Below are 27,778 nucleotides of genomic sequence, written 5' to 3'. Positions count from 1 at the left end.
CCCCCACACACCCCACTTTTAAAGACTGTTAAATCCCACTTGCCCGTATTTATAACTATTTACAGAAGCAGCAATCTAACTGTCACAAAAACCCACCCACCCACCAGTGTCATTCACCCCACCGTATGCCAGCAAAGTCCCCGTCCCACCCAATAGAGAAAAAAAAAGAAATATCATGATGCCTGTGTTGCCGCCCCGTTCCATACGCTGCCCACATCTTACCCTGTCTAAAAGAGCATGCCAAGTTTAACAATGAACACAGAAAATGTCTCTATACAGAAAAAACACCCTTAAAAATGTTTTTTTTTTTTTTTTTTTTTTTTTTTTACTTCTTCCTCCCACAATGGTGGACATGGACATAAGACAAGATTTCAGTGGCAACAAATAATTGTCATCTTCCTCCATTTTGGGTTTTTTTTAAGGGCTGACAGGGACTGGGGTTTAGTCATAAGAAAGTCCTGTCAGGGAGGTTTTAAGAGGGGCCATGTTATGGAACAGTGGGAGGGCAGTTTTTCAGGGTCTCTGAGGCAACATTTGGCCTTTGGGGCAGTTTGGTAAGGAGGTGTTTTGGAAAGGAGTGAAGGGACAATTTTTACGGAGAGGGAAGGCCTAGATTATTTTTTATTTTTATTTTTAGAGTCAGAGGTGGCGGGGACTGGGGTGGCCGTTGTGGTAGAGCTTCTGCTTGATGTGGACCATGTTGCCGCTGGAGTCTTCCAGCTGTCTGAGCTGGGCTCGGCGACGGAGGTCTCGAAGGTTGCAGAACTGGGGAAGCCATGACCAGGATGGAGTGTCTGGAGGAAGAAGACAAGGAGAAATATTAGCTGTCTATTTGAAGTTATGACCTCAATTTGTTGTATTGGAAGTATGGAAAGTCTGCTAACCACAGCCCCTACCTCCAAGACATATCATTAGCCTAATAGCATAATTGATTGCATAAGTAATTTTTTGACTTATTGTTACAATATCAATAAAAAATACCAATGTGCTTGAGAATGTGGTCACGTCAATTTCAGGTAGGCAACAGGCACAGAAGCTTCTATTACAATACCAGCACCCAAGCAGTCTCTTACAACTGAAGATGCCACGTGGATGAAATGTCTTCAAGAAATCCTACAAGTCCTTACGCCCTCATTTGTGCTGGTTCTATGGATACACCATGACCTGGATTACTGAGAACCTTCACACAAACAAAATACAACAAAACTCCAGAGGGTCTGGGGCAGTGTCCCATTTTGCCAAAGGTACATAGGTGAAATGGTAATTAATACACAAACAATACCTATGAACCTGAAGAGAGGAATACACTCCTAAAATATTGTAGCATGGATTTTAGAAATACCATGGTCAGGATTTCTGTGTTCAGTGTTCAGTGTTTTTAAGTGTAAAAAGTGGCAAAACCTTCATGAAAAATGCATTCAAATGTGCTATTTTTATGTATGAGTTGCAAAACCTTAAAAGGACAAAGGGCTTGAAAGAGTTCACCTTTAGAGTTTTACTTTATTAATCAAACAATCATCTGAAGCATTTCTTTTATCCAGATCACAACTAAACAACACAGGGATTTAGCATACTGTGTTGTTGTAAAACTGAATGCAAGCTCTAATATTTTTCAAGCTTATTTTAGGGAAATATATTATTTGATAGCCAACATGAGATACAGAAAGGGAACATGAGTGTGAAGAAGGTAAAGGGGTTAACATGCAGCAAAAGAATCCGAATCAGACTGGATAAATTAGGATTACATGCTGCAATGTGTGCCTTAGGCAACCAGTCAGAGCATTAACAACACATAAAACACAAATACAACTCTGGCAATATATCAGTGAAACATACAATGCAACACCAAGTATAAAGATACTGATTTAAGAACCTTTCATTTGATCAATAATCTTATAGACAACAGAAACAGAAGTCTAAAACGTCTTCATAAAATACTGTAGATATATGAAAGTGTGTGTTTTTTTAATCTAAATATTCTATTATAGTATATTGTACTTTATCTCCAGATAAACGTTTTTCAGGAGTTTGCTTCGCTGTGTACTGCCATTATTTGTTGTGACAGCTGCTGTTAAAACTGTCACTTCCTGTAAGGATGAATAAATTATCCAACTACACTGTCCTCTGTTAATTATGGGGACAGCAGAAGAAACTGTTCCTGTGCCATGAGGTTTTGGCTCTCAGTGGTTTGAGATCCCAGCCAGAGAGGAGGGGTTAGGTCTGCGGTGTCAGTGATGATTTTACATGCACGCTTCTAGACGCTGTAGGTGTATTAAATTGTGGGAGGATGGTAGGAGGCTTTTTTCCACTGTCCTCTTCATTCTAGTTAATAGTGCATTGAATCACAACCTTTCCTGTGTGGACGGAGGAGCAAACAGCAAACGTGATAGCTGCAGGTTAAAATGCCCTGAGGAGATTCAGGGAAAGTGAACTTCTGGTGGAGGGAGTACATACTCGCCTCCTATTTAAAATCCTTGGAGATGGAAATTAACACACCCCACAGCACAGACAGTATCACTCTTTTTGGGTTGCAGCACTGGGTGGATTCTCCTTAAGTCCACTTCGGTCTGTATGTGTGTTAAGATCCAGGTTGCTGGAGCTACACCAGGGGACAAGATGAGCCACCCCCCTCCTGTTCATAGAGTTATTTTTGCCGTGAGAGTGTTGAATTATTCCCAAACTTCAATGGCCAAACAGAGTTTTATTGGTGTATAGGGAACCCAGGGGAAAGCTTGTGCTGGTGGAGGCTGTCCGTGAAGACTGAGGTAAAACTATAGTTAACTGTTGGCCACACTTTCAGTGGACCTGTTTGTCTGCTACAGAAACTGGAGAGGATTGAGGATGGGTCCCAGGACTTCAGGAAAGGACACATTTTTGTGACACCGGTGATGTAGAAGGCTACATCATGTAGAAGGCTTTGAAATAGAAGGCTCTACTAAACCTGTTGCACAGTGCTTTAAGATGCCTACTTTGTCCATGTGACCTTGCATATGTGGCGCAAACTAACCCTCAAACGATGAGTATCAGATGACAAAATTGCAATCCATATTGGTAACATGGAACAGTGTACACATGTTTTGTAATTTGAGGCAAATAAACAAGTCAAATATGAGAATATTGTCCTGGATTTTAAGCTACCATTTTAGATTTTAATATAGGGCTCATGTTGTCGAACAACATTGTCTCGTTGTGCAGACGACAGCAAAAACAACTGAATGCAAGCTTTCGAAGACACCAAAGCCGAAGAGCTAGACAGGACATGAGATCAAGACACACAAAAGCATAAAATCCTTCTTAGCCTGGTTTACTGGCCCTAAATCCAGTTAGAGGAAGACAAGACACATCAACAACTAGAGACTCAGGGGGCTCATCTGTGTGCTGCGAACTGTATTTTCGATGTTAATGAGTCCAAGTGCCTCTTTGCCACATATTTTCCGCTGCAATATGTATGAACTGAAGGCCAGGCTGAGACTGAATATTTCTTCTTATTTCTCCTTGAATATGTCTTAAACTCTAAAGGGTCCAATTTAAAAATGCAACTCATGCATCAGTTCAACATGTAACATTTTCAAAGATAAGCCAATCTCACAAAGAAACAGTATCAAATGCATTCTGGTTTTCTACTTCACAGTACGCTGCCTTAAAATGAGTTATGAGACCACAGAGGGGAAAAGCTGATGTTTAATATGTCTTAACCACCGGTTTGATCACAGTAAATTTTAATTCTCAAAGGATGCAGATTTTTTTTTTTTTTTTTAGAGTGAAAGCAGAGGGACAGATATGAGATAAAAGATTGGAGAGTTAAAATATTGGATGAGGACAGTAAATGGCATCAATCCCTTCAAGTGCATGATGGTATTGCCCTTGATCCTTCACATTTGTGTTTTGGTCCGTTTATCTGCTGTAACGGGATTTTTCAGGCGAGATAAATACGGATTTATTTTCAAAATGTATGTTACCACCTTTGCCCAATTACAGCCTCCGTGCTGCAGAGGAGGTGCAGACTTTACAACGGACAAGCTGTGAAATATCTGTCTGGAAAACACAGAGGGATTTTGTGAATGTGCGGTTTAATGTAAAGAGGGGAATGGCGGAGCAGACATTTGTGCTTGTCGGGTTATAAACCGGAGCTGGCAGGGCAGAGCGAGGTCCACAGGGACAGCAGGGAGAGAAAGAGAAGGAGAGGAGAACCCCAGACAGCAAACTCTGTAGCAAATGGCCTTACTGGAGGATGAGCAAGAGGAGAGGGGTGGTGGTGGAGTTGGGGAGGAGGGGTGAGGTGTTGGGTGGATGGGGAGGAGGAAGAGAGCGAGAAAATAGAGAGTGAGTTATTTATAGCTGTGAATGGGTATGCTGTCCACAAGGACTGCTCTGAAGGGTATCCAAAGGAAAAGGGGCAACGAAGACAGGTTTCGCTCATTTGAATAAAAAGATGGAGAAGTAGTTGGGAGGAACGGCAATTCAAAGCAGAAAATGGGAGACAAAGAAATAGCTGTTCTGCTTTAGAGCAAAGGGAAACAATGCTTCATCTCAATTTCTGATTTTGTGTTTTTCTTTCCCTGTCTTGTCTTTGCAAAAGACAAGAATCAGATAGTCACGTCAAACAGACAATAAGCACTGTAAAGGAAACGACCAGAGGTAGATTCAATAAGTGACGTGGGAAGGAGAGGGAGGAGCCAGAGATGGAATTAGGAGGAGGAAAAAAAACAGAAAAGCAAAGGGAATCGATGTGTGTCTCAATGCACCACGCGTGTGTGTGTTTCCCACTTGCCATTCCAGCTGCTCTCTCTCATTCTATTTATAGTTCAGGAAGAGCAAGTGTGTGTGTAAGTGGGGGTGGGGATATGACAGCATCTCCATCCTACCCCCCTACACTCACACACACATACCTCTTCCTACACACTCACATACACACACCCTTCCCCGCTCTGTCAGCCTCACCTTCACTCCTCATCTCAGGGAGGCTAAACGAGTCTGACCTAGCACCAACGTCACAACCAACACACTCGCACACACACACACATGGAAGGGGCATTCCCTCCCAGTACAGATGTAGAAACCTATGTCCCCCCAGTATATGAGTGCCGCTAATGGATAAGGGCGGGTGTTTTTTGTAACAATGATGCATTTTACACTGTTGTACTAAAGCTTTGCTGCAGCAAAACCGTCTACACTTCTGAGTGACGCCTGCAAGCAAGTCAAACAATGTATTTACATGCTTCAATCTAGAAAACCAACATCAGTGCTTTTTAAAATGATTTCTGTCAGTCTGGGATCAATTGCCTTCCCCCGTTGTGCCTGCGGAGCTTTTCCATGGCGTTCCCAGTATCCAGGTCACATATCACCTACTTTATCCTTAAAACTGAAGATCCAGGGCACCTCCATATCACAGAACAGCCCCGACTCTGAGGGCCGTACAACAGAAAGCCGACAGAAAATCCCAGGTCCAGCTTTGATTCAATATTCAGGATTCACAAAAATTCAAAAGAATGATACAAATTTGTTTCGGCACATGGGTTTGATCCTGTCGGGGCCAGAGAACCACCACGAGAAAGTACAGCACTTTAATCCAAGGTGCCAATACTCAGCAGTGAGCATCTTTCCAGCGCACACAAATGAATCCTCTGTCTTGACAATGGTTGATGAGAGGGATTTCATGCCATCATGTCATGATTTTACACGTGTGTGTCTCATAGCTGCTAGCGTCACTGAAAGACCTTTTATTTCTCTGCCTGTGTCGGCGAAACGCCAAGGGATGAGCTATACACCACATGTTCTGTCTCATTAAATCCGCCACATTCCTTTTCTTTTGCTAAAGTAACATGCATCGTTCATCTGTCAGGAGGAGATGGCGAGAGAAATGAAACAGATATTTCAGAGAGAGCGCGTGTTGACAGAAGGCAGGAAATTAAGAAGCAACTATCGCGCTCAGTTGGATTTAAACACACACTATGTGGGAATGTAGCATTCGCTACAGCACAGCAGATGGTGGGAGAAAATTCATGTGTCATTTCAGCCTAGTTTGATCCAGTAACTGCTGTATCCAGATACATATACAGTGTATTTGTCAAGGTTTTCAGTGATGCAGGTGATGGTATAACCAAAAAATAAGCTGAAACAAGGGCAGCTGGAATTTGGAAGACATTTACACCTCTCATCCAAATAGCTACTCGACTTCTAAAAGTGGAATTTGGGTTTTAATCTCAACATCTGTGGGTGGTACCCACCTGAACCTCACACAGTCAGTGATCAGGTAACAAACTCACCTGTAATTGGAGTTTTGATTCCGTTCTATTTCTGCTATATTTTATTGTTATCGTATAAATTAGGGATCTAGCAAGTACTTTAATTTTGAAGGCTTTTCATGTACCATGGCTCCTTTGCTAAAATCAAGTAGTTAATACTTTGTATAAATACTGATAATACTCTATAATACACAATGTGTATTATATGTAGAACAGAGGTGAAACCTTATAGAGACAGATGTTGAGACTGTGTTGTAAATAGATGGAAAGTTATATGTTCAGAGAAGGGTATTCTGTACTCTTCTTTCAAACCACCTGTCTTCTGATGTAATGGACACCAATACACACACCAGTCATTTAGTTTTAGCTTTTTTTTGTTTATTTTGTTTTCTTGTTAAAATCGGTCATACTGTACTTGTGAATTGTCATTTTTCCAATATAAAGTCTACATTTATTTTCCACTCTAATTTGCATGAGAGTTATTACAATTTAATTTCACTGCAGCTATAGCTGCAGCTTATTCATGTGACAAAAATAAAAACCTCAAGCACATATTCAACTAAGTCAAGAACTTCTCGCTGTGATGTGATGGTGCTAACCACTGAAACTGAAGTTATCCTATAGACATTTCTGGGACATGCAGTTACTCAGACGGAAATAACAATTGTCCATGTATGCCCATGGTAAACCAGTTTAAAACATTTGGCTGGGTTATGTTCAGGTTGTCTGGTGGGATATCTGTAAAATCACAGAGAATCCATCCTGCCAAGCATCAACCAATCAGCATCCTGTGAGGACCTACTAGCAGTTACGGGTGGGTTTCAAGTGGCTTAGCGGTTTGATTCCTGGAATGTGCCCCTACCGAAGTGTTTTTGTGCAAGACAATGAACCCCCAGTTGCTCCCAATGTGTGGCACTGGTGTGTGAATGTGTGTGTCTATGTGAGCGAATGGGTAGATGTGTCTATGACTGTAAAAGCACTTTGCGTACCAACAGGTAGAAATGTGCTATATAAAAGCATTGTTTTACAAACAAGAATCATCTAAATGCTAACTACGTAGCTAGCTTTACCGACGACTGCTCACTAGTTTTTGAAGCAATCTGGTTAAAGTTTGTGATAGACAAAGTGTTTGCCCACTCATTTTTTTTTTTTGCCTGTCCTTTCCCATAGAGTTTCCACAAATAACTTCCCAGATGGTTCTCTGTAACAAACCATCTGGTGTGTCAAATTAGTTTGTTTCCACTTCTATTTCTATTACACTTTTAAAATGACATACGCCAACTAGAACTGACAGCTGTTTGACCAGAAAAGACATTACACAAAGAATCGCATCGTAAATAATGCAAAGATGTATTTCACATGGTATGTCTTGGCTGAATTCATGTGGGAAAAGGTATGGCCTCTGAAATTATTAATATAATTGACTGATATTGATTTAGCGGCATCACAACGGTCAACTTCTGACCTTGCTCCTGCGTAGTAACCATCACAGTCAAATAGAGTGCAGGTATTCTTTTTAGTTCATGGAATCCAGTGACCTCACATAAATCCTATACACTAAGTCCATCAACCTTTAACCTTAGAGGAGGTCTAATCAGCAAGAATAACTAAAAAACAACTGTAGGACTATTGGAAAACCATACTTAATATTACTTACCACAATTATTATAATTGTTATCATAATTTTATCTCACCGGATTAAATATGACCATTTGTAGTTCAACTGTGAATTAAATGCTGGAGGTACTTCAAAGTAATCATTTTAATTACCCTTGAGCTCAGCTCTGTCTTTGACACAGTGATTATAATGTTTGCAAAGCTTTGTTGGTATTACTGATGTGCTATAAGATACAAGAAGTTTACTTCAGACCTGATAAAACGGCATTTACTGGCACAAGTCTTTTGTGGAGTTCCCCAAGAGTCTATCCTGGATCCCTGATTATTCTTTATAACAGGCAACACAACTGTAAAGCCCAATAAACCTTGTAACATAGCTCCATAGTGTAGTATGGAATAGTATGCCAAATTTTGAAGTTATCATTAGATGTTTAAGTGCCATGATTACATATCATTTAACTAGAACTTTAGTTTTTTTTTTGTTTTGTTTTGTTTTGTTTTTTTTTTGTTTTTTTTAATGAAGAAGGTCACCTAAGTTAGTGCAGAATGATGCTCCTGGACTAATCATGCTGTCCAAGAAAAGGGACCACTAGCGAAGGTATGCATTAACATCACTGCCGTCCAGGGCCACAACACAGCTCCAACAGCTTGGTACTAGATTACTTCCTTATTTGGAAGAACGAAGTGGAGTCACTTGACTGCCTCTTTACTGAAAAGTGGATTAGCTTCAGTTTCAGTTAGTTTACCGATAAGTTTATTTCATTTCAGTTATGATAAATGTAGCTAAATAAAAGATAACTAAGCTAATGAAGAGCTTTACTGAGAAGTAATGTTAACAAATCTGTTAGTACAGTCAAACACACAGCTCTTCCCCATTTTTTAAATTAATTTTACAATTTAGATGCTATTAAAGCCTACGATTCAACTATTGTGGCTAATCTCCATGTTCAACTGTCACTCTTTGCCACTCAGTGGGCATAACCATGGAGACTTATGCTTGCTGTGACATCACATGCATACCCTCTATTAACTGTAGAATTGCAAGGTTTTAAGAACAATTATTTCCCTGATTAATTAACCCCACGTGACTGAGGCTTAAGATCCTCTTTAAGGGCCCTTTCCATGAGTCTTTCCTTATGACCCTAAGAAGCCTCTGGGACCATTGGTTGTCAAAATCCATGCGCATCAGGTTTCCAAAGTCAGTCTACTTCCATTTCATTCAAAATGTTATTTCACAATTTGTATTTGCAATGTAAATACCTATTAACATTTGAAAATGCCTTTTATCAGTTCATTTTTTATTTTTAACCAGCGGCCATGCCAGCAACTAAACCACTATCAAAAAGAGACATTATCTTGCCATGAAAGCCACAATCATGAATGTAAATTGAGTTAATTTTCCATTTTGCCAACTTGTGTAACCTGTGCCCTATGAGTACGTTTTTTTAGTCTTCCTAATTAGGTTTACGTCAGTGGAAAATTTTAATTGGAGTCGGCATCATCTCCTACTATTTCAATTCCTATTAATATTGTATTTCACCTTAATGCATTGCTTTGCTTGTTTGTTCTTGCAGTGTCCCCAGTGACACTATTACAGGTTTGACTTAGCAGAGGTGCTCTGTCAGACCAGGCTTGAAATACTGCATGTTGTGTATGTAATCGAAACAACCACTGAGAAGTGATTTAGTCTGACATCAGATGTTACAAGGATATTTAATTCTCTGTTGATTTCAATGCTAATGCAACATTTTGACTCATGCACTGAATGGACTGAATAATGTACCAAAGCAGCAAGATAGTGCATCAATTACAATAATGTATGCCATGAATATAATTTAAAAGAGATACACAGAAGTGTTTAAGTCACTTCACTGAATTTATTGTGAGTCAGAATGAGTCATATTTTGTGCTCTGATACAAACAGACTGGTTTATCACACTTGTATTTATATTAAAAAAAAAAAAAGCTTCCTGAGTTGAATACATTCACAATATCGTAATTACACTTGATGATGGTACTGTTGTTGTATTGAAAATGAAGATTGAAATTAAGATGAGATAAACTTAAAGTCTGAATCTTCCCATGGCTGGAAGGTTTTGTTTTGTAGTGATTTTCCAAGAGGTCGCAGTAAACTGAGAGAAACAAGATCAAAATATGAGAGCCTAAAATGGGCCAAGCAAAAGGCAGGAAGGTCATTTTCCAGAGTTCCGCCAACTGCTGTGTTACCTGGCAAACACTCAGAGATGCAGATACATTGTGGATAAAAGGGCATAAATCATATTTGCTTTAGAGCTTTTTGCTAATGCTATTGATATGTTTTTTTTACAGGTGGAATTATCCAGTATGTTTTCACGTCAAAGAATATATCAATTTAGGGGACATAAGGATTGTTGAACTTGTGCTCGACTGTGTGTATATCTGAAAGGAATAAACACTGGACTGGTTCCTTACCATAGTAGCGGCTTGCCCTCCAGGCCCTGACGGCACAGTGTAGGACTCCATCCAGCCACAACAGCAGCCAGCTGATGCAGAATCCCAGCAGCAATCCCAGCATCAAGTCCATCTCCTGCTTGGTCACACTGTCACTCACAAAGTAGTTCTCTGATGAGTCCACCAATGAATGGTCCCCATCATATGGGATTACATAGTGGACATGATGCCTGGTGTGAGGACAGACAGGGCAAAGTAATGGAACAGTTAGAGATTGTCCAGAGATTTTGAAATTATCACACTTATCTGCACATGGCTAGAAACCCTTGAAGTCCTCTCCTGGAGCCTTGGGGGTCTCTAGGCAGCACTTTAGGCAGAAAGGTTTATGGTTCAGTTGTAATGGTAAATTTGCAGAAACTCCTCAAGTCCTGTAAGAAGACCGATTATTGTAGGGCGGGTGCTGGGAGGAATTTACATCCAAATCTGCATTAGTAAAAACTTTACATATAAATAAGGCAAATATCCTAAATGAGGCAAATCTGGAAGCAAGGTTTGTGAGTTAATCTAAGGGGGCTTCATCTTTTTGTGTCATTTTTAAATTGGTTCTAAAAGGGTTTTGCAGGAAAGTCTTTAATTTGTTTGATATAAGAAAAGATTGGTTACATCTCACAGGAGACTAAAAGGAAACACGGTGAAAAAATATGGAAAGGTAACGCTGATTAACCGTAGATTTAAAAGCATGTTTCTAGATTAGTGAACGACTCTGTTGTATTACAGCAAAGGGACTGCATAATAAATACAGCGGTGCACATCAGCAGTTACAGCAACCACTGATCAGCTATCATCTAGAGACATTCACAACACCTCCATTGTCCTACATCGATTGCAATCCATTGTAAAGCAGATACATCCACCTGATATGAAAGCCTTACTGTATGGTATTACCTGCCCTCCTGGGAGAGGATGGATGCTCTCTTACTCCAACAACACGGGCAGTTGTTTGACAAATGCCATATGGGAACACAGTAGGAGTGCAGAGATTTAACTGCTGGATGTGAGTACAGATGCACTCATACACTTTTAGACATTACACTGATAACAGGTTTGGACTGACTGAGGATTTGGAAGGTGTTCTACAATAAAGTAAATAAAGTACAGCTGCAAGTAGAAGCTGCATTGTAAATCTGAAGGCCTTGAAAGTGACTGATTTTAAAAATGAATGTCAACAATGGATTCTACATTTTCTGTATGTGAAGTAATTTCACAGGCCAAGTGGTTCACTGCATGACAAACAGAAGTAAACTAGCTGACTGCCTCTTTAAAACTATTAATGGTCAAAATATTGACCACTGTAAATAGAAGTTGTTTAACCTTTGAGAGGCAAAACACCCAGTAAAGAAAAAAATATATGAAAGTAAACTATCTTATAGATTCACGTTTATTAATGTAAAATCCAGCCATGATGTGTGACTGGCAGATGGTCTCTGAAAAGTGCAGTGCAGGACCGCTACAGCACTTAATACTGAATGTAAGGGAAAAGAAAAAAACGCCCTGCAGATTAGTACCTTAAGTATCTTACAAAAGAAGCAGGGCCACGTGGGGGATCAAACTTTTAGACTTCGCCAGCCTGAGCCATGCAGCCACAGAGGACCATTAACAGTGTTTTCACAGCTAACTCAAGTGTAAAGATGACCCAAAATTTGGCTCCAGGTCTCCTTCTCTTCCCTAAAGAACACTTGTGCTTTAATGCCTAAATAAATTGAAAAAATTCTTTTGATGCATGTATACCTTTAAACTGTTCATTTGGATGATCTGAATAAGAACCTTATTTCTTATTATGAACATTACAATTTTCAGACAAAACTTTGGGCTAAAAATACTTAATTTATATCAACACACTCTGTACACTCTTATCCATCTCCTCTGTCACATAAGCCGCTAAGGCCCTTCAAAAGAGCTACAGCTACATCCAAATCTGAGCAGAGAGGCTGCCAAATAAAATGACACTAGCAGTGTCCTCAAGGTGGGCAAGGTGAGCTCCGTAGGCGTCCCAACACCTCCACGCCTCATGATTGGAAGGGCAGGCAGGCAAAGCCCAAGCTCTGTTCTGTTCATCCATGTCTCCCACATTTCTGCTGTTTATGTGAAAACAGATGACTGACTCCCATTCAGGAGCCTTTCCAGGTCACTGAAAGACACTGCATGATTACAGTGACCTGAACACTAACAGGAGGAGCGAAGTCAAACCTGTGCATACTATCCACTGGCACAAAGGTTTGTTTGATCTCTGTCTAAACATTTAACAAACACCTCAACGAGGAAAATGATCTTTTTGGAATTATAGATGAAATCGAAATCACTGCTCAGAGCTATTGATTTCCACTTGCATTCAGAACTGGACCTCTATCAGCATTTGCAAGTTTGACATGACTGTTTCAATATTACAAAATAACAGGTATTAGTATTATATTAGTTATATATTATCTTGTTTGAAAGCTGGACTCCTCGTTTTGTCTTGATTAGTCTACATTGATGCTATATTTGTCAGCATGTACAAGAGGGATTTCCTAACTTTGAGTCAGATTATTCCACTCTGACAACCACATCTGATGTGACTGATGATGACCCATATCTGAATGTACGAGATAAAAAAACACAGTGAAATGGTCTCTTAAGGCTGCTAATAAACTGCTAACACATCAGCCCCCTCACGGCAGTACGCACACTATATACTGCTGTTTTGTTTTAATGTGCATCTGTTCAACTTGCACCTACATGAACAGAGAAAATTCCCTTCCAGAAGCCCTGCTGTGTCTGTGCTCACAGCTGCAGATATTGCCTGCAGGACATGGACCAATCAGGATCTGAGTGTGCATCAGTTAAGAAAAAAATAATTCCTCACTTTAAATCTTGCGCCAACATAGCTGTTGTCATACCCACAGTAGAGACTTAAGACCAGAAATAATAACAGAGGCCCAACTGTGTCTCTGCTCATCCACTCAGTCCAGACTGGGTTTCTAACTGTTGATGCAAAATGCGCGATAAATCCGGATGAATATATTAATGAGTGTCTTGCTGCTGTTTTCCTCACTTCAAACCCGACCTCACTGTGACAGCAAACAGTAGGTAGTCTGATGAGCCAGTTCCCTCAAGCCCGTTCACTTCTTTAAGCCATAGCCACCTCACTTCAGGGCTTCGTAATTGGCCCAGCAGGTTCATATTCTCACCGACACCGTGCGAGGCCTACGTTAATCGCACAGCGCACTTGATGCTCGGATTGTTTTTGAACGGCCTCATAGTGCTCATAGTTCATTACCTATTTATGGCTCCGACACACACCTTCCTATATGCAGCAAAGCCGAAAAAATCCTCGCAGCGGGCGCATATAAAAAAAGACACAGTCGCGATCAAACGCGAGATTTACTTATCCGTGTGAATGATAATAATGTTAACAATAAAAATAATAATAATGAAAAAACACCAGCATCAGCCGCTATGGCAGAGCACAGGCACGCTGAAATCGGAGCTGGCTTTGCGGGGCTTCACCGCCAGAAATCTTCGAGGCCTCTTCAGCAATTAAGAATTGACGGGTAAAACAGAAAAGAGCACATACCACCATGTTTATCCCAGATATTGTAGAGGATGATGGCATTTAGCCTACCTTCCACAGTTGCAGTGACAGACGCGGTCCTCCCCTCGTAGATGCGGTAAGATGTAGTTGTGAAAGCGATCCAGTAGTGCGTTCATGTCCATTAAACAGGCTATCGCCTGCAAAAAACCATGCCAGTCAGCTGGGACATGTCAAGCAATAGGCTAGGCTATTACTACAGACAACGAATCATTCTTTCCATTACTGTTACCTACGATAAACAACAGGAAACACCATTACGGAAAGGACTGAAATAGTCTTGGCAGTCCTCCCGATAAGGGGGGGACTCTTGCATCTAAGCGGACTTAGATTATTTATTTATGACAGCAGGTAATTATAGGTAGGCTAACCTACTTCCACATGTCATTGATAGGCCTGATGTGTAGTTTTTCCTAAAATGGGATCAATCACTGGACATTTTTCATTATAATTACAAATTGAATAGCTGTTAGCTCCAGTGGGAAATTACAAAATGCTACTGTGGTTGAGGGAGGTGAAGATGTCTTACCATTACAACTGAAGCACCAAGAATCATAAAAATCATGGTGGTTGTGATCATATGCATCAAAACTTCCAAACTGGCCACCGTCCTGTAGCCCGGGATTCTACCCGCGGCGGTGGAGACGCTCCGGCTGGGCTCTGGGCGCTCTGTCCCGGCAGGAGCCGCTCATGGAGCCGCCGCGCCGCTCCTGGCTCCCCGTCCCTTCAAACTGCCCGGTCTCCCTCCGTCTCCTCCTACACACGGCAAGCCGCTCTCTCAGCCTTCACTGCGCCCTCACCATCCAAAGAATCCACCCCCCTCCACACAAACACCGCTTGGTCGGGTCGGATGCGGCTGCCGCTCGCTCCAAAGAGGCAGTCTTCTCCTAATTACCAATGCAAAAGTGATCGGTCGCTATCCCAGTTAAAAAAGGGGGTAAAGAAACGAAAAGAAGGGCTTCCACTTGATATCCTCCAAGGGATGCCTCGGTATCCTCTCTCCTCTTTGCCAAGTTATTCCAAGCCGGGTCTGCGCTTTAATGCCGGTGAATCCTGTCCTCCATCCAAGAAAACGGCTGATTTCTCTCGCCTGGACGTTTCAAAGAGCTGCACCAACTCCACTCACACCCATCGCCCTCGTCGTTCTCGGAATGCTTGATAACATCGACATGAGGTCCAGATAGGCTAGCTCCAGTCGGGAACTAGACCCACCCTGCGCCCTGAGTCCAGTCCGTATCCAGCAACGGCAGCTGCATCAACGCCCGGAGCCAGACACGCATGATTATCCCATCCTGGCTTCCAGCAGCTACACGAGCACCCACTCCCACCTCTAGTGCGTGTGCCCGTGCATGCGCGCTTGTGTGTGTGGTGGGCGGTGTGAGAGGGAAGAACTGCAAACTGCCTTCATGGCACAGGCCTATGGATACCTGCAGATGCCAATCTTCAAGAACGGACAAGAAACCTCTTTATTATGAGTAAACTTCATTTACTCGAAAGGTTTCAAGCCTTTTACTCTCGAATACACGCATACCCACAAGAAAACGCTACATAGCTTTCTTATTTCTCTTCCAGACAGTGTTGCTTTTCCTTCTGCGAACAATTACTGCTGTTTGTGCTCATATTATCATGTTTAATGTTTCATACCCAAAGTGAGTCCGAGACTAAAAAACAGAGAGAGAAGAGAGAGAGAAATTATCTGACCTGAAAACTTGCTCCATTAACTGTCAGATACCAGAATGGAAATCCTTAAAATTCATTGTTTTGCATAATGTCAAACCTAACCACCAATAAATATAATAGGTGAATATTAATGTAATACAGTGATAACAATATGCTATAATACTACATATAAAGTATTATGATATCTGAGCTGAAGCTTCTCAGTGGAATTTTAAAAACGATTACTATTGATGTTAAAACTGAAACTTTTGTATAGTACAAACCCCGTGGACCTGCGATTACCTGCCTCAATTCACCCAAGAATCTTATCTTACAACGATTAAGAGTACCACTAGCACTTGTACTCATATTACTAGTACTACTACTAACATTGCTGTCACTTATGCTATTTGTGTAACTACTACCCCGTTTTAGTATCACTTGCCACTAATGTAACTACTACTACTATTACCAGTGAAACTAATACTAGTACTAATCACTATCACTCGGTTGCTACTTCTGCTACTACTACCACAAAAACTACTACTATCACTTCTACCACTATTAATACTACGTGTAGCAGTACCACTCCTGCTACCACCAGTAGCACTATTACCACTGCATACCACTGCTACCACCAGCCCAACAGTGGTGGACACAGTTTCAGCACCACGGACAGCAACCACACAGCCTTCTCTCTCCTACAATACAATAGACATGCAGGATTATTTCATTACTTGTAGATTTTTATATAGTAACTACTAGATTAATTATGAGGGTTTTAAATTGCCCTCTTCCTCTTTGGTGGAGCAGAATTCAAAAACATCTGCTGTTGTCAACACACAGACACTCTCTTAGTCTTCATATCGGCCTCCCCCGGTGAAGAAGCACAGCCAAGTTGGGAAGGAGTGTAGTGGCCTCTAATTAAAATCTACAGGGGGGAGAAATGGGCTAATGTAAACATTTGACAGTAAAGGGACTTGAAACAGGAACAAACAAGATTATGAAAACAGTTTAAAAACACAGGGGTGATTACTGTTACTACTATCACTTAGCTACCAGTACCGCTATTACTACTGTTTCGATTATTACTACTACTACCAAGAAAACTACCATTTCTGCTTGTAGTACTGTATGTATAACTACAACAGTTGCTACATAAAAACATAATGATTCAATGTGTTTGATATGCACAAACCATTTTAACATACTGTATATAATAATAAATATAGTGTGCATGATGTGTTATACTTTCATCACACTTGACTTACTGTTCCTCTGTTCCACTCAGGGGGCTGATTTCTACAAATGCATGGATAGCCTTCAGGCCAGTGCATCTGTTCATCACTTGGTAAGGTTAAACCATCCCCAACTTACATCAACAGAGATATTGGCCTTTTCTTCTTGGCCGGGTGGTTGGGTGCAAATATCTTTATTCATTATTTATTTTCAGTTTTTAGGGACATAAAGTATATTCATATATATTTGTCTCAGAGTGTCTGCTTGTCTTCTTTCATAGCAAACCTCCTGTTTATTGCTTCTCAGCCCACTCCTCCCCCACATTTTATTCACCAACTGTGTGGAGGCATCAGAAGGAGTTGGTGGTGAGTAGATTTGCAAGAGTTTGGCAGAGCAGAAGGTGGAGGGATTTTGAGGGGGAATATTCCTTCCACAATTGTAAGTCAACCTCCTACTTTGTCATGAGTCACAGTATAAAATGACTAGACTACACACAGTAGACGGACGGACGGACGGACCGATAGATAGATAGATAGATAGATAGATAGATAGATAGATAGATAGATAGATAGATAGATAGATAGATAGATAGAAAATAAAATAAAATAAATTAATTGAAAATGATAGAGAGATTAAACTATTTTCCTGAAGCAATATTAATTCGCGTTTTCACTTTTTGTCCCATCCCCTCTTCCGTACGTTTTGACGCACACGGATATGCGTATGCGGAATTACAGTTGTAAACAAAACGGACAATCATTACATTCCTTTTCTGAGCCAAAAAAAATTAAAACGGAAAATACTCATAGCTCCTCGATCACAATTCCTTAAAGGTCGGTTTCAGTGTGTTAACTAGGTTAAATATTTTTTTGCGTGATTAACGCTACAGGCGGGGAGATAGGATTTGTTATGTAATATCCTGTATTTGAAGGCTCTGGAGCTAGCTGCTAGCCGGACGTCGAGACAACACTCCATGTGAATACGTTAGCTAACAAGTAGCTAGATTGTACGTATTTACTACCCATCGTTAAATATTTTACTGTATTATATATCAAAACTAATCAAACTGATATTTAACTTGGGTAAATGCGTTACACGAACAGAGCAATTAGGCGGAACACAGTTAATGTTGTTTCACAGCATATATGAAACTCTACAAAATCGCCTTTATTATTATTATTATTTTAAATTTAGGATTAAGTCTTTGTATTGATAACTAAATCCTGATTGCACTGAAACAACGTTTTGCATGTTACGTTGTTTATGTTTTGTTGTGCATGGGAAAAATAGACAAAAAGGTTGTTCATATTCAGATGGAATTTTGCTGTTTGGTTGTTTGTGACTTGGAAGTTACAGCTGATTAAATGGCTCTGACATTCTAGGAAAATTATAATCATTATTATTGTCTGCCCACTGTGGAACAAATAAAGGATTAACCACTACTGTTTCTGTGTCTTTTCAAACAGGCTGCAGATGTGTGGCAGTCTTTAATGAAGTGCCAGCTCGTTACCATAAGACATTTTTTGGTGTTGCAGGCCCATAGTAACATTTGCAACCAGCATGTCGAGAAAACAGACATCGAAACCTGTGCGGAGCAATAAAAAGAGTGAACTGGAGCGCAAGAGGGATGAACGGGCAGCTCGCAGAGCCATCGTGAAAGACCGCAAGAACCGGCCTCAGGATGCTGATGAAGGTGCAGAATTTGTCAGCTTCTCCAATCAGCTCCAAGCCCTGGGGCTCAAGCTGAGAGAAGTCCCTGGAGATGGGTGAGCGCCAAAAAAATGGTATCCTCTAGTCTCTGTGTTGTCCTTTCACATCCGTTATCCGTTATCCTCTTGTTGCCATGAGAAAAGTGTTATAATCCACTTGATCAGTGTGTGGTCATGTTTTTTCTCACGTACGTTTTTTTCTGTCGCTATTCTGTTAACTAAATTGCTGTCTTTTTAATTATTTGTGCAGAAATGTCAGTACTGCTGTAATTTATCCATCGGTCACATTTACTTGTGCGGCTTGTGTTTTGTAGGGTGTAATTCATTATTGTTGGCCAAAACAGCGGAAGTATGTGAGCTATTGTCACCTCTAACAATTACCAGTATAGTGTTAGCAATTACTTTATATACACTGACAACACTTTACCACAGAGAAACTTCTGTTGGGTATATTGGTACATTGAGGCCTTTAATCATAGGCATCCATGTGTTCTAACATTACATGACTTTCTCCCTCGCAGGAACTGCTTGTTCAGAGCTCTAGGAGACCAATTAGAAGGTCACTCTCGGGGTCACCTGCGGCTTCGCCAGGAGACTGTCCAGTATATGACGTCCCACCGACAGGACTTTGAACCCTTTGTTGAGGATGACGTCCCCTTTGCACAGCACTGTAAGAATAAGACCCAATGTGAGACCTGTGAAACAAAAAAAGGAAAGGTCTGTGATAAGATAGGAGATTACTAACACACCATACACAGTTTCTGTGATGTTTTCATACATGAGCACAGCATTCATGTCAGCGGATGAAATTTAGACCAGCAATTATGCAGGGACCCCTGGTGGTCAGGGCCTCTTCTTGCAAGTGCCATGTTTGTCAATAGGAGATAGGTTAGCCATAGGAGATTGCATTGTAAATCTGAGGCACAATGTTAAGGAAGAAAAAAAATGTTTCTATTGCACACTATTTATGTTGTGCATATCTTTCTTTTAAACCTACTGAATACAAGTCATTCTATTCAGGCTCTTACAAGGCCTACATGCACATGGAAAACAGTGCTATCTGTCACTGTAAGTCAGTTCAGATATTATATTTGGTTGCAAAGACATCTATCTGCTCAATTTCGGAGATGAAATAAAGAAAAAATGTCAAATGTCACTTCTTGGTTTTAAGATAAAACTGAACTGTAGAAAGAATGTGAAATCAGTCCATTATACTTTATGTTTGTCTTCACCCAGTGTCCAACCTTTCTCAGCCCGGTACGTTTGCTGGCAATGACGCTATTGTGGCTTTTGCTCGCAGTCAGCAGGTGAAAGTGGTCATCCATCAGCTGAACACACCGCTGTGGGAGGTACGTGCAGAGATTCTCAAATAACATCACATCATCTAATGTGTCGTTATTTACTTACCAGAGTTTAAATGTTACTTTTGCATTGCAGATAAATGGTGCAGAAAAGCAGGTGTGCAGAGAGCTTCACATTGCCTACCGCTATGGAGACCATTATGACAGTGTCAGGCGGATTGGAGACAACTCTGAGAGTCCGGCTCAGCTTCGCATAGAGGTAAATAATTTTAGGAACAAGTATTGCACTCATCAGACACTGAGCATAAGCATTTAGTGCAAGTGTAAAGTGGGTCTATTGAGCCCTCCTCTACCACATCATCGCTGTTTCCAGAATTTGCAGAATTCTCACGGACAGCAGCGTGAGTTTGGAGATGGTCAGAGGGACAGACGGAAAAACCCTTCTCCTACCACGTCTGAGGACGACAATGTGATCCTGAACTCCATCAAGAATCGAGGAATCCAGGGTCAGAAGATGCAGTTAGCTCTCTTGCTGATATCAGATAGTTAGGAGTCTGCTTAATTTCAGACCTTATATCCTCTGTACTCGAAGCTTTTCTGTTCACCCAAATGTATTATTTGTGAGCCTGTGAGTAGATTTGTTTGGTTGATATGAACAGATTAATGCTGGTGGATTCTGTTCATGCATCAATTGTGTGTTTGTGTGTTTCAGGCGAAGAGGAGAATCTTCTCCAGCTGAGTGCTGCCACAATCAATGCTGAATGGCTGGTTGGTTCTGCATTGTGTCAGTCCTGCCAGGGCCAGTGTGCCTCAGGATCCTGCTCAGCCTGCAAGGCTGCAGCCACAGACTGCAGTGACAACAAGCAGCCAGCAGAGGGCAGCAACATACAAAAACTTAAGGTGGAATCTAAGAACTCATTTTCCAGCTGACAGTTTTAAAGGATTTTGCTAATTACGTAGTTTATTTTTCACAACCATTTATCTTAATCATTTATTTATTTGATATAGCAACATGTCGTTTCATAATTGGTCTGTGGGAGACAAATAATTCAGGTCTTAACAGAGATATATTTATTTTGGTCATCCTCCAGGTGTCTAATAAGCAGAGGAAAGAACAAATGAGGCAAGAGAAGAAGAAGCGTCAGGAGGAGAGGCACCGGCAGAAGTTTCTCCAAAGCAAAGGAAGCCAGGACCAGAACCAGAACCTGCCTGAGGCTGTTACTTTAGTACCAGCTCTCAACACTCTCAGTATATAGACTGGAGCATGGCCAAAAAAGTACCTACTGCTTCTCTAGCTACCAGCTTTGTGGACAGCTGCCAGCTGTTCACAAAGTTTTGCACATAGTCAAATGTGATTCAGTCACAGCGGATAACTTTTCCTAAAGAGAACCCTATAGTTTCTTTGCCAACAGCATAATGGTGCCTGCAAACCTGTGTGTGAGCGAGTGTGTGTGAGATGTGTGAAAAAGACAGAGTGATGAAGCGTGACTATCAGTATTTTTTTTGGACTTAGTTTGATCCCTGGTTGGTGTCAGTGTATATATGTTCTCCTTGGGCCTGGTCCACCTACTGCGCTACCTTCCTACATTGGACATCAGGCTTTTCATGGCAACCATGCAGATAATCCTGTGCAGCCAGGCTTTTTGATTCGCCACAGATTAATGAGTTAATGTTTATACAGATTTTCAGATTTGTGATCAAAGAGGGAAGTAACGAAGAGCAACAAATAAAGGATTGTTACGCACACTGTGTAAGGAATGTGGCAATAAATAATACTACTACTACTAATAATAGTGATAACCTAGTGTATTTCTGTGCACCATCATGTATTTCTTATTATCAAGGATGTTTTTGAGCTGCATGTTGTTCTTTTTGTTAGAGCTACATTCATCTGAATAAGTCTCTGATATTTTCATGTTGTGTTCAAGGATATTAGAGAATTTATTTTTCTTTTTTTTGGGAGGAAATAGCAGAATGAAATTTAATGAACATTAAAAGACATAAAGCACGGCATACTGAAGTGTTACTATATATAACAGTTTCTCTGGACTAACCCAAACCCTGTGTTACCGTAAAGGGTCAAGACCTATTTATTGCAACGAAAATTAACTAAATACTGTCCAAAAAAGTCTCGACTGAAAGACAGCACAGAGGCATTAGTCATGGCAGTGTTAGAAGCTACTGGATGTAGTGGAACATCTGTGCAGAATATGGACTGGAGGTACCGAGAATGGCCCTGTGTTAGCCCTGTAATAGGCTGGCAACATGTCCAGGGTGTAGCCCGCCTCTCGCCCGATGCCAGCTGGGAAAGACTCCAGCAACCCCTGCGACTCTAGTGAGGATTAATGGAATGGAAGATGAGTATTTATTTAGATGAGTCACAAAAATGAGAACTTAAACAACGTAATTTCTGCATTAACCTTCACCCATTTCCCATCAAAATGACAAAAAAAAACAAAAAAAAAACAGACCCAACCTGTTTACCTTTCAGTAGCTTTTTATCACCTGGCCTCTGTAGTCAAATCAGGGGGATTCTCTGGAAATGGTGCCTCTTAGAACCAGGTGGTATCAATTGTTCCTCATTTGGAAGTTAATGTGGGTACATTCTGCAGGTTATTCAAATGTACCCTTTCCAAAGGCACAATCAAAACACACAGTCAAACAAGCCAACAACAGTGCAGCAGAAAATTCAACACACTTTTAAAGAGGAAATACAGTCATTTTCTAGTGACAGGCAGCCCAGACCATTCAAGACACGCTACAGAAAATGTGTGTAAGACAAAAAGACAATGTTTTAATTGAAGCGTCTGGATTAATGATCCTACGATTATAGGAGAAACAACGCACCATAGTTATAAATGTTTCAAGACAGTGATAAGTGATACAATTTATGTTATGGAAACACACAACTCATCATGAATACAGTAGTAACCTGCTGCCAAATGTCTCTCATCAGAATTTGAAGTCACTTGTCATCACTGAACATGCATGACTAAAGCGTGATCCAGATCTTGGACTGATCTAACAAGAGGAAATACACATGGTGGATAATGGCTGGCATCGACACCAACATGTCCTGTAACTGTCTATAACCTGTGTGTTGCATCTTTAAAATCCAATGACACATCTGATATCGAGGACTTGACCTAGGGTGGTCAAACACAAAGTCACTCTGTTGGGAATACCATCAGTGGATGCCAGCAGTGTTACATGCTTATGATTTAGCAAACTGTGTATTTTACTTTATTAGGTTATCAGAATTTCAGATGTGGGTGTAATTCCATAAGATGAATCTTTTAATCAAATGTGTTGTAGAACTGTTTGGACTTGTTCACTGCATCATAATTACACTAGTACCTGAATGCAACTAATAAACTGGTTCCATGAAGCAGATATAAGACAGACACTAGGAAATATAACAAAAGGTGATTTTATTAAAACAGCTCAAAACTGACATGAATTGTAGTCAATTTTACTAGACATTACAAATTATATACACTTACTCTCATAGTAGCTCCTGTCAGAGGGCAGCCTCAAACACTGAAACATTTGATTTTGAAGAAAGAATGCACAACATAACGAGGCATCCGCGGAATCATCTTGAATGTTAATGCCAGTACAGCAGCAGCACGACAATAGAACTGACTCAGTGACATCAGCTGCACAGCAATAAAGTGTGGATGAGTTGTATTGCATATGTGACAAATATGTTCTGTCAGAGTCCTGCTTTGAAAATCTATTACCCTTAAAAAAGATTCCCATAAATATCCCCCACATTCCACCTTTGCTTTTACAGCATGCCCCATTAAAGTGGCAATCTCAAAGACTTTCATCTCAAAAAAAAAAGTCATAAAGTCACTTACGTGCCACAAAATGATACGGAGCCCATTGTCTGTTGGTGAATTTGTATGAAAGCATGTAAAGTGTTGTGAAGTGGGTTTCTGTGAGATTCAAGAGATATATGAGATTGCCACTTTAGTTGAGATTTCTCACTTTTGAATATCAAAGTTACTGGACAATTGAAGCTGCTCCATAGAGGTAACTTGTAGGCTGCTCCTCAGTCCAGTCAGCCTTATGAAAAAAGATGAAGCCTGTCTGACTGAGTGATGGTGCTGCTGCTCTAGAAGTCCTGTCGGATGTTCTCCTTGTTCTCATCCCCCTGCTGCTGTCTGAGCTGAGTGGTTTCGTTTTCCAGCTGGACGATGGCCCGCTCAATCTCATAGTTCTTACTGACCAGTGACACCCAGCTGTTGATGGACAAATAAAAATAAATTGACGTTAAAACAGAGGGGACTCTAATCTACATATTCTCTACAGTATGTACAGTGATGTGAATAAGTAAGCTCTTTAAACAACATACTTAGACTCCAGCTCTCGTAGTTTGGCTCCTGCTGCCAACTGATCGTTCTTACGCTGCCAGTTCAAATCCTGGATTTGTTTCCTGTCACCCAATATCAATGAATGAATGAAGTAAAATACATGGGTACATGTGTTTAACAGCACTTTCAGTGAGAAAATATTTTCCAGTCATCATTTACCTGATTTTTTGAAGCTCCTTTTGAGCCGTCTCAATCATGAAAGCCAAGTTACTGAAGAAGAAAACCAAGACAACATGTTAGCCATTAGAAATGTTGGTTAACGTCTGCGAGTGAAGGCTGCAGTCACATACTCGTTGTAGACTTTCCATGCATTGGTTCCATACTGCGACATGAGCTCCAGGTTTTCAATGCGGACCGCCTGGTGCTCCAGCTGGGCCATCGAGTTGTTCACGCACTCCTGCCACGCTGTAATGTCGTTCTTCTGTCCCGATGAGGGCGCAGGCAGCTCATATCTAAAAAGGAGGGGTGGAAAAATGCAAGAAATCGGCAACTTTATGAGCCATGCAGAAACAATAGAAACCCTTCCTGTCGTTTTAAATTAAGACCACAGCTGCAGTTTCAGTTTTTTTACATTTTGGATATAACAGAGATAAAAAAGCTGAGAAAGACACACATTATTTTTTAATAACTGCGAGCACAAAAAGACAAGAGTTCAGAGCTGAAAGATTTAGCTGCTTAAAAAATAATTGTCAATCATCAAAAACTTAAGCAAATATTTGGATTATTATTTACTATAATAAAATTATATTATCATATACTTTATTTCATCTTTGGTTGTTGGTTGGTAGCATGAAGCAAATCATTGACATCAGCTAAAATTGTTCATTTATTTAGCTTAGCATTTATCAGGCGGCATGATGTTTGAAGATTGGTGGATGTGGAGGTCTAATGGCAGCACAAACATCTAGTAGCATATTAGCATATTTTCTAAATTTGTGGTTGGTTTTAACCTTGAAAACAGTCAACGGTTGACTTCAAACTAAATCTAGTAGCTTGAAATAGCTTGAAAAACATTTGAATGCTTGACTAAATAGTATCTTCACGTTAACACATATTGCTCCCACAATGCTCCAGATTTACCTCTTCATGCTCAGGAGATCCATTGGCTGCCGAGACGCCAACCGCTCAAATTCATTCCTCATGATTTCTGTCTGAAAGGCGATACGACAAAAAAAATGAAGCGACGTTATTTTTTTGTCGTTAGCTGAAACCTCAAATAAGGAATCATAGGTCTGGTGAGTTTATCACCTCAAAAGTAGAGAAGTCAGGCGTGGGCAGGTAGCTCAGGTAGTTCTTCGTAGGTCGGTACCTTCTGGTCTCCTCTTCAACCAGTGCTGCAGCCTACAGGATGAAACAAGACAACAAGACAAGCCCTGAAATTCTGAGGACTACATAGACCTGCTTAGTTCCTTGTTTCTCGTAACAACCACACTCATCTGTTACTCGTCACATTTAAACACAAGTAAGAAACTGTCTTTCAGCAAATATAATGTCTGATAGCTGACATGGACTACAAGATATGTAGTTCATTAAAGTCTATCTCAGTGTAAATTGAAATAAGCCATTGATGCTTTTGTCGTATTTTAAATTGTCTTAATATTTACAATGGATCAAAACCACAGCACAGACTGAGAGTTTACAGGCGTTATGTACTTTAAATATCCCGTCTGTTTATGTAAAGAGAGATACATCCTGAAGACTTTTAACATGACAGACTGATGATGGATGATGAAGCGTGCCTGAAGTTCAAACAAAGACGATGGACGTTAGTTTAACCGTACGTTCTGACATGTATCACATGTCGAAGTGTCTAGGAAATCCAGGGAGGTCAGGAGGTGGGGGGTGTTCTTATTCGGTGGTGAATCCTAATAAATGTAACTATACACAATTCGGAAAGTGTAGAGTATTATTCTTGATGTCTTTTTCCAAAGCCATGTCTGAGCCCACCCATTAACATTTAAATAACTGAATTCTTTCCAGGCAGATGAAGCAGTGACAAGTGGCTCTATATTCCAGTGTATCATAGTACAATAGAGAGGGCATGGCTCATGTGGCATCTAGCATCGGCTTCGTTTTCTCACATGTCACAAGAACTTTTTTTCAGTTAACTAAAATGTTCCATGAGATGCTGTTTCAGTGTGGGTATCTACTGAATCCACTTTCCTAAATTCAGTCAAGTCATCTTTTTAAATCATGATCAATTTGAATAAGAAAATTGATATTTTTAAATCCAGCCCTAGTGTTAATACTCTAGGTTTCCACTATAGTGTAATTAGGCCGTTGCTGTGAATTTGATGTGTAAATGTCAGTGTTGGGCCCTAACAGAGCACAAATACACCACATTTATGGATCTGGGCAAATAAAAGTGTCTGAACAGGGCGAGTCTGAATAACCAACCAGGATAAAGGGTTCTGCAAACTTCCCAAACAAGAAAAGGCTTCCAAAGAAATAATACAAACATGTAAACATATACAAAAGTGAAATACTATTTAGCTACATAACTCGGTAAACATATTAGGACGCTAAATATTTGTGCAACTTTTTTTTTTGTCAATATTAACTAGTAAATGTCTCCGCCACCTCCACCTCTACCTCTACACACATATAAAGCATACCATTTTTTCTATAGTTTATCTTAAGAACAATTTCCCCATTGTGGGATGAATGAAGGCATAGAATAGTCCCTTGCTCCATTTCCATGTAGCTTGGTTGGGTAACACGCTGCCTGAAGCTAACTACATCACTGAAGATTTACTCACAGCTTCTCTGACACCTGCTGCATCGTAGCCCTGATCAAAATATGGCAACGCATCGACGAACACCTCCCCAGCTACCGAAGCCGTTCCTGCCATTTTCAACCAGTCTTTACAATGTTTAGTTTGACGATTGATTTCCCTTTCTGCTATCTGCTTTATGTCCGGATAGCTAAAAGCACCCACTTCCGGTGATGAACTTCAAAATAAAATCCCTGGGTAAGGCGATCTGCGTGACTGTTGGCAGTGAGTTGTGTTTTTTGCGGCATCTAGTGGAGTGGAGTGGAACTGATGCTTAGTGAAGCCAAGCCTGTGCGACAGGTGTAAATTTGAAAAAGTACTCAGATAAGGGTAATAGAGTTCTATCTATTTATTATTGAATCCCAGATGACGTGGTCATCCAACTGACAAAGAGATCCACTGCCAAAATTAGCGTATGGATATTGCTATCTAGAACCAAGCAGAAGCAAAGTCTCAAGAAGGGGTCACAAGACTAAATTTTAACCCTTAAATCTACACATTCACGGGAAATCGTATAACGTTACTACACATGGTCAATACAGTCCACCTTCTATAAGATTTAATAATTCATGTTTTATTGATTCTCTATGTGCTTCTCTCGCTCATTAAGGCATCATGTTGCCAGCACCCACTGAAAAGTCTCACATATTTAAGCTATAAATACTATGACACGTCACTCCCTAATAATAACAACAACAATAATGACAATAATAATACATCATCATCATCATCATTATTATTATTACTATTATTATTACTATTAAGTCTTATTAGTATTATTATTATTAATTAATTAT

General features: G+C 40.4%; 3 protein-coding genes across 6 annotated transcripts; 1 reads left to right on the top strand and 2 right to left on the bottom strand.

Annotated features, from left to right (window-relative positions):
• Positions 1-299: 299 nt before the first annotated feature.
• Positions 300-15,268, bottom strand: tmem240a (transmembrane protein 240a). Its single transcript, XM_047570878.1, has 4 exons — positions 14,450-15,268; positions 13,954-14,060; positions 10,314-10,522; positions 300-794 (listed from the first exon to the last, which is right to left on the bottom strand). The coding sequence occupies exons 1-4, from the start codon at positions 14,504-14,506 to the stop codon at positions 640-642; spliced, it is 528 nt and encodes a 175-aa protein (XP_047426834.1). The 5' UTR covers positions 14,507-15,268; the 3' UTR covers positions 300-639.
• Positions 15,269-17,528: 2,260 nt separating this feature from the next.
• otud3 (OTU deubiquitinase 3) lies at positions 17,529-21,841 on the top strand. 4 transcript variants are annotated; one of them, XM_047585396.1, is made up of 8 exons: positions 17,529-17,651; positions 18,285-18,584; positions 19,049-19,197; positions 19,764-19,876; positions 19,965-20,087; positions 20,202-20,334; positions 20,541-20,728; positions 20,920-21,841. In XM_047585396.1, the coding sequence occupies exons 2-8, from the start codon at positions 18,379-18,381 to the stop codon at positions 21,082-21,084; spliced, it is 1,077 nt and encodes a 358-aa protein (XP_047441352.1). In that variant the 5' UTR covers positions 17,529-17,651; positions 18,285-18,378; the 3' UTR covers positions 21,085-21,841. The 4 variants fall into 4 exon arrangements, with proteins under 4 accessions (XP_047441352.1, XP_047441361.1, XP_047441347.1 ...); XM_047585405.1 differs by having other exon boundaries at positions 17,535-17,651; positions 18,354-18,584; XM_047585391.1 differs by lacking the exon at positions 17,529-17,651 and adding an exon at positions 17,674-17,824.
• A 1,401-nt stretch (positions 21,842-23,242) lies between these two features.
• Positions 23,243-27,167, bottom strand: bcas2 (BCAS2 pre-mRNA processing factor). Its single transcript, XM_047585444.1, has 7 exons — positions 26,967-27,167; positions 25,456-25,548; positions 25,288-25,358; positions 24,498-24,659; positions 24,367-24,417; positions 24,189-24,269; positions 23,243-24,075 (listed from the first exon to the last, which is right to left on the bottom strand). The coding sequence occupies exons 1-7, from the start codon at positions 27,057-27,059 to the stop codon at positions 23,949-23,951; spliced, it is 678 nt and encodes a 225-aa protein (XP_047441400.1). The 5' UTR covers positions 27,060-27,167; the 3' UTR covers positions 23,243-23,948.
• Positions 27,168-27,778: the final 611 nt, after the last annotated feature.

This window comes from Mugil cephalus, chromosome 1 (assembly GCF_022458985.1).
Source record: "Mugil cephalus isolate CIBA_MC_2020 chromosome 1, CIBA_Mcephalus_1.1, whole genome shotgun sequence".
In the NCBI taxonomy this organism is placed as follows: domain Eukaryota; kingdom Metazoa; phylum Chordata; class Actinopteri; order Mugiliformes; family Mugilidae; genus Mugil; species Mugil cephalus.
This window is presented reverse-complemented; position numbering and strand designations above follow the sequence as displayed.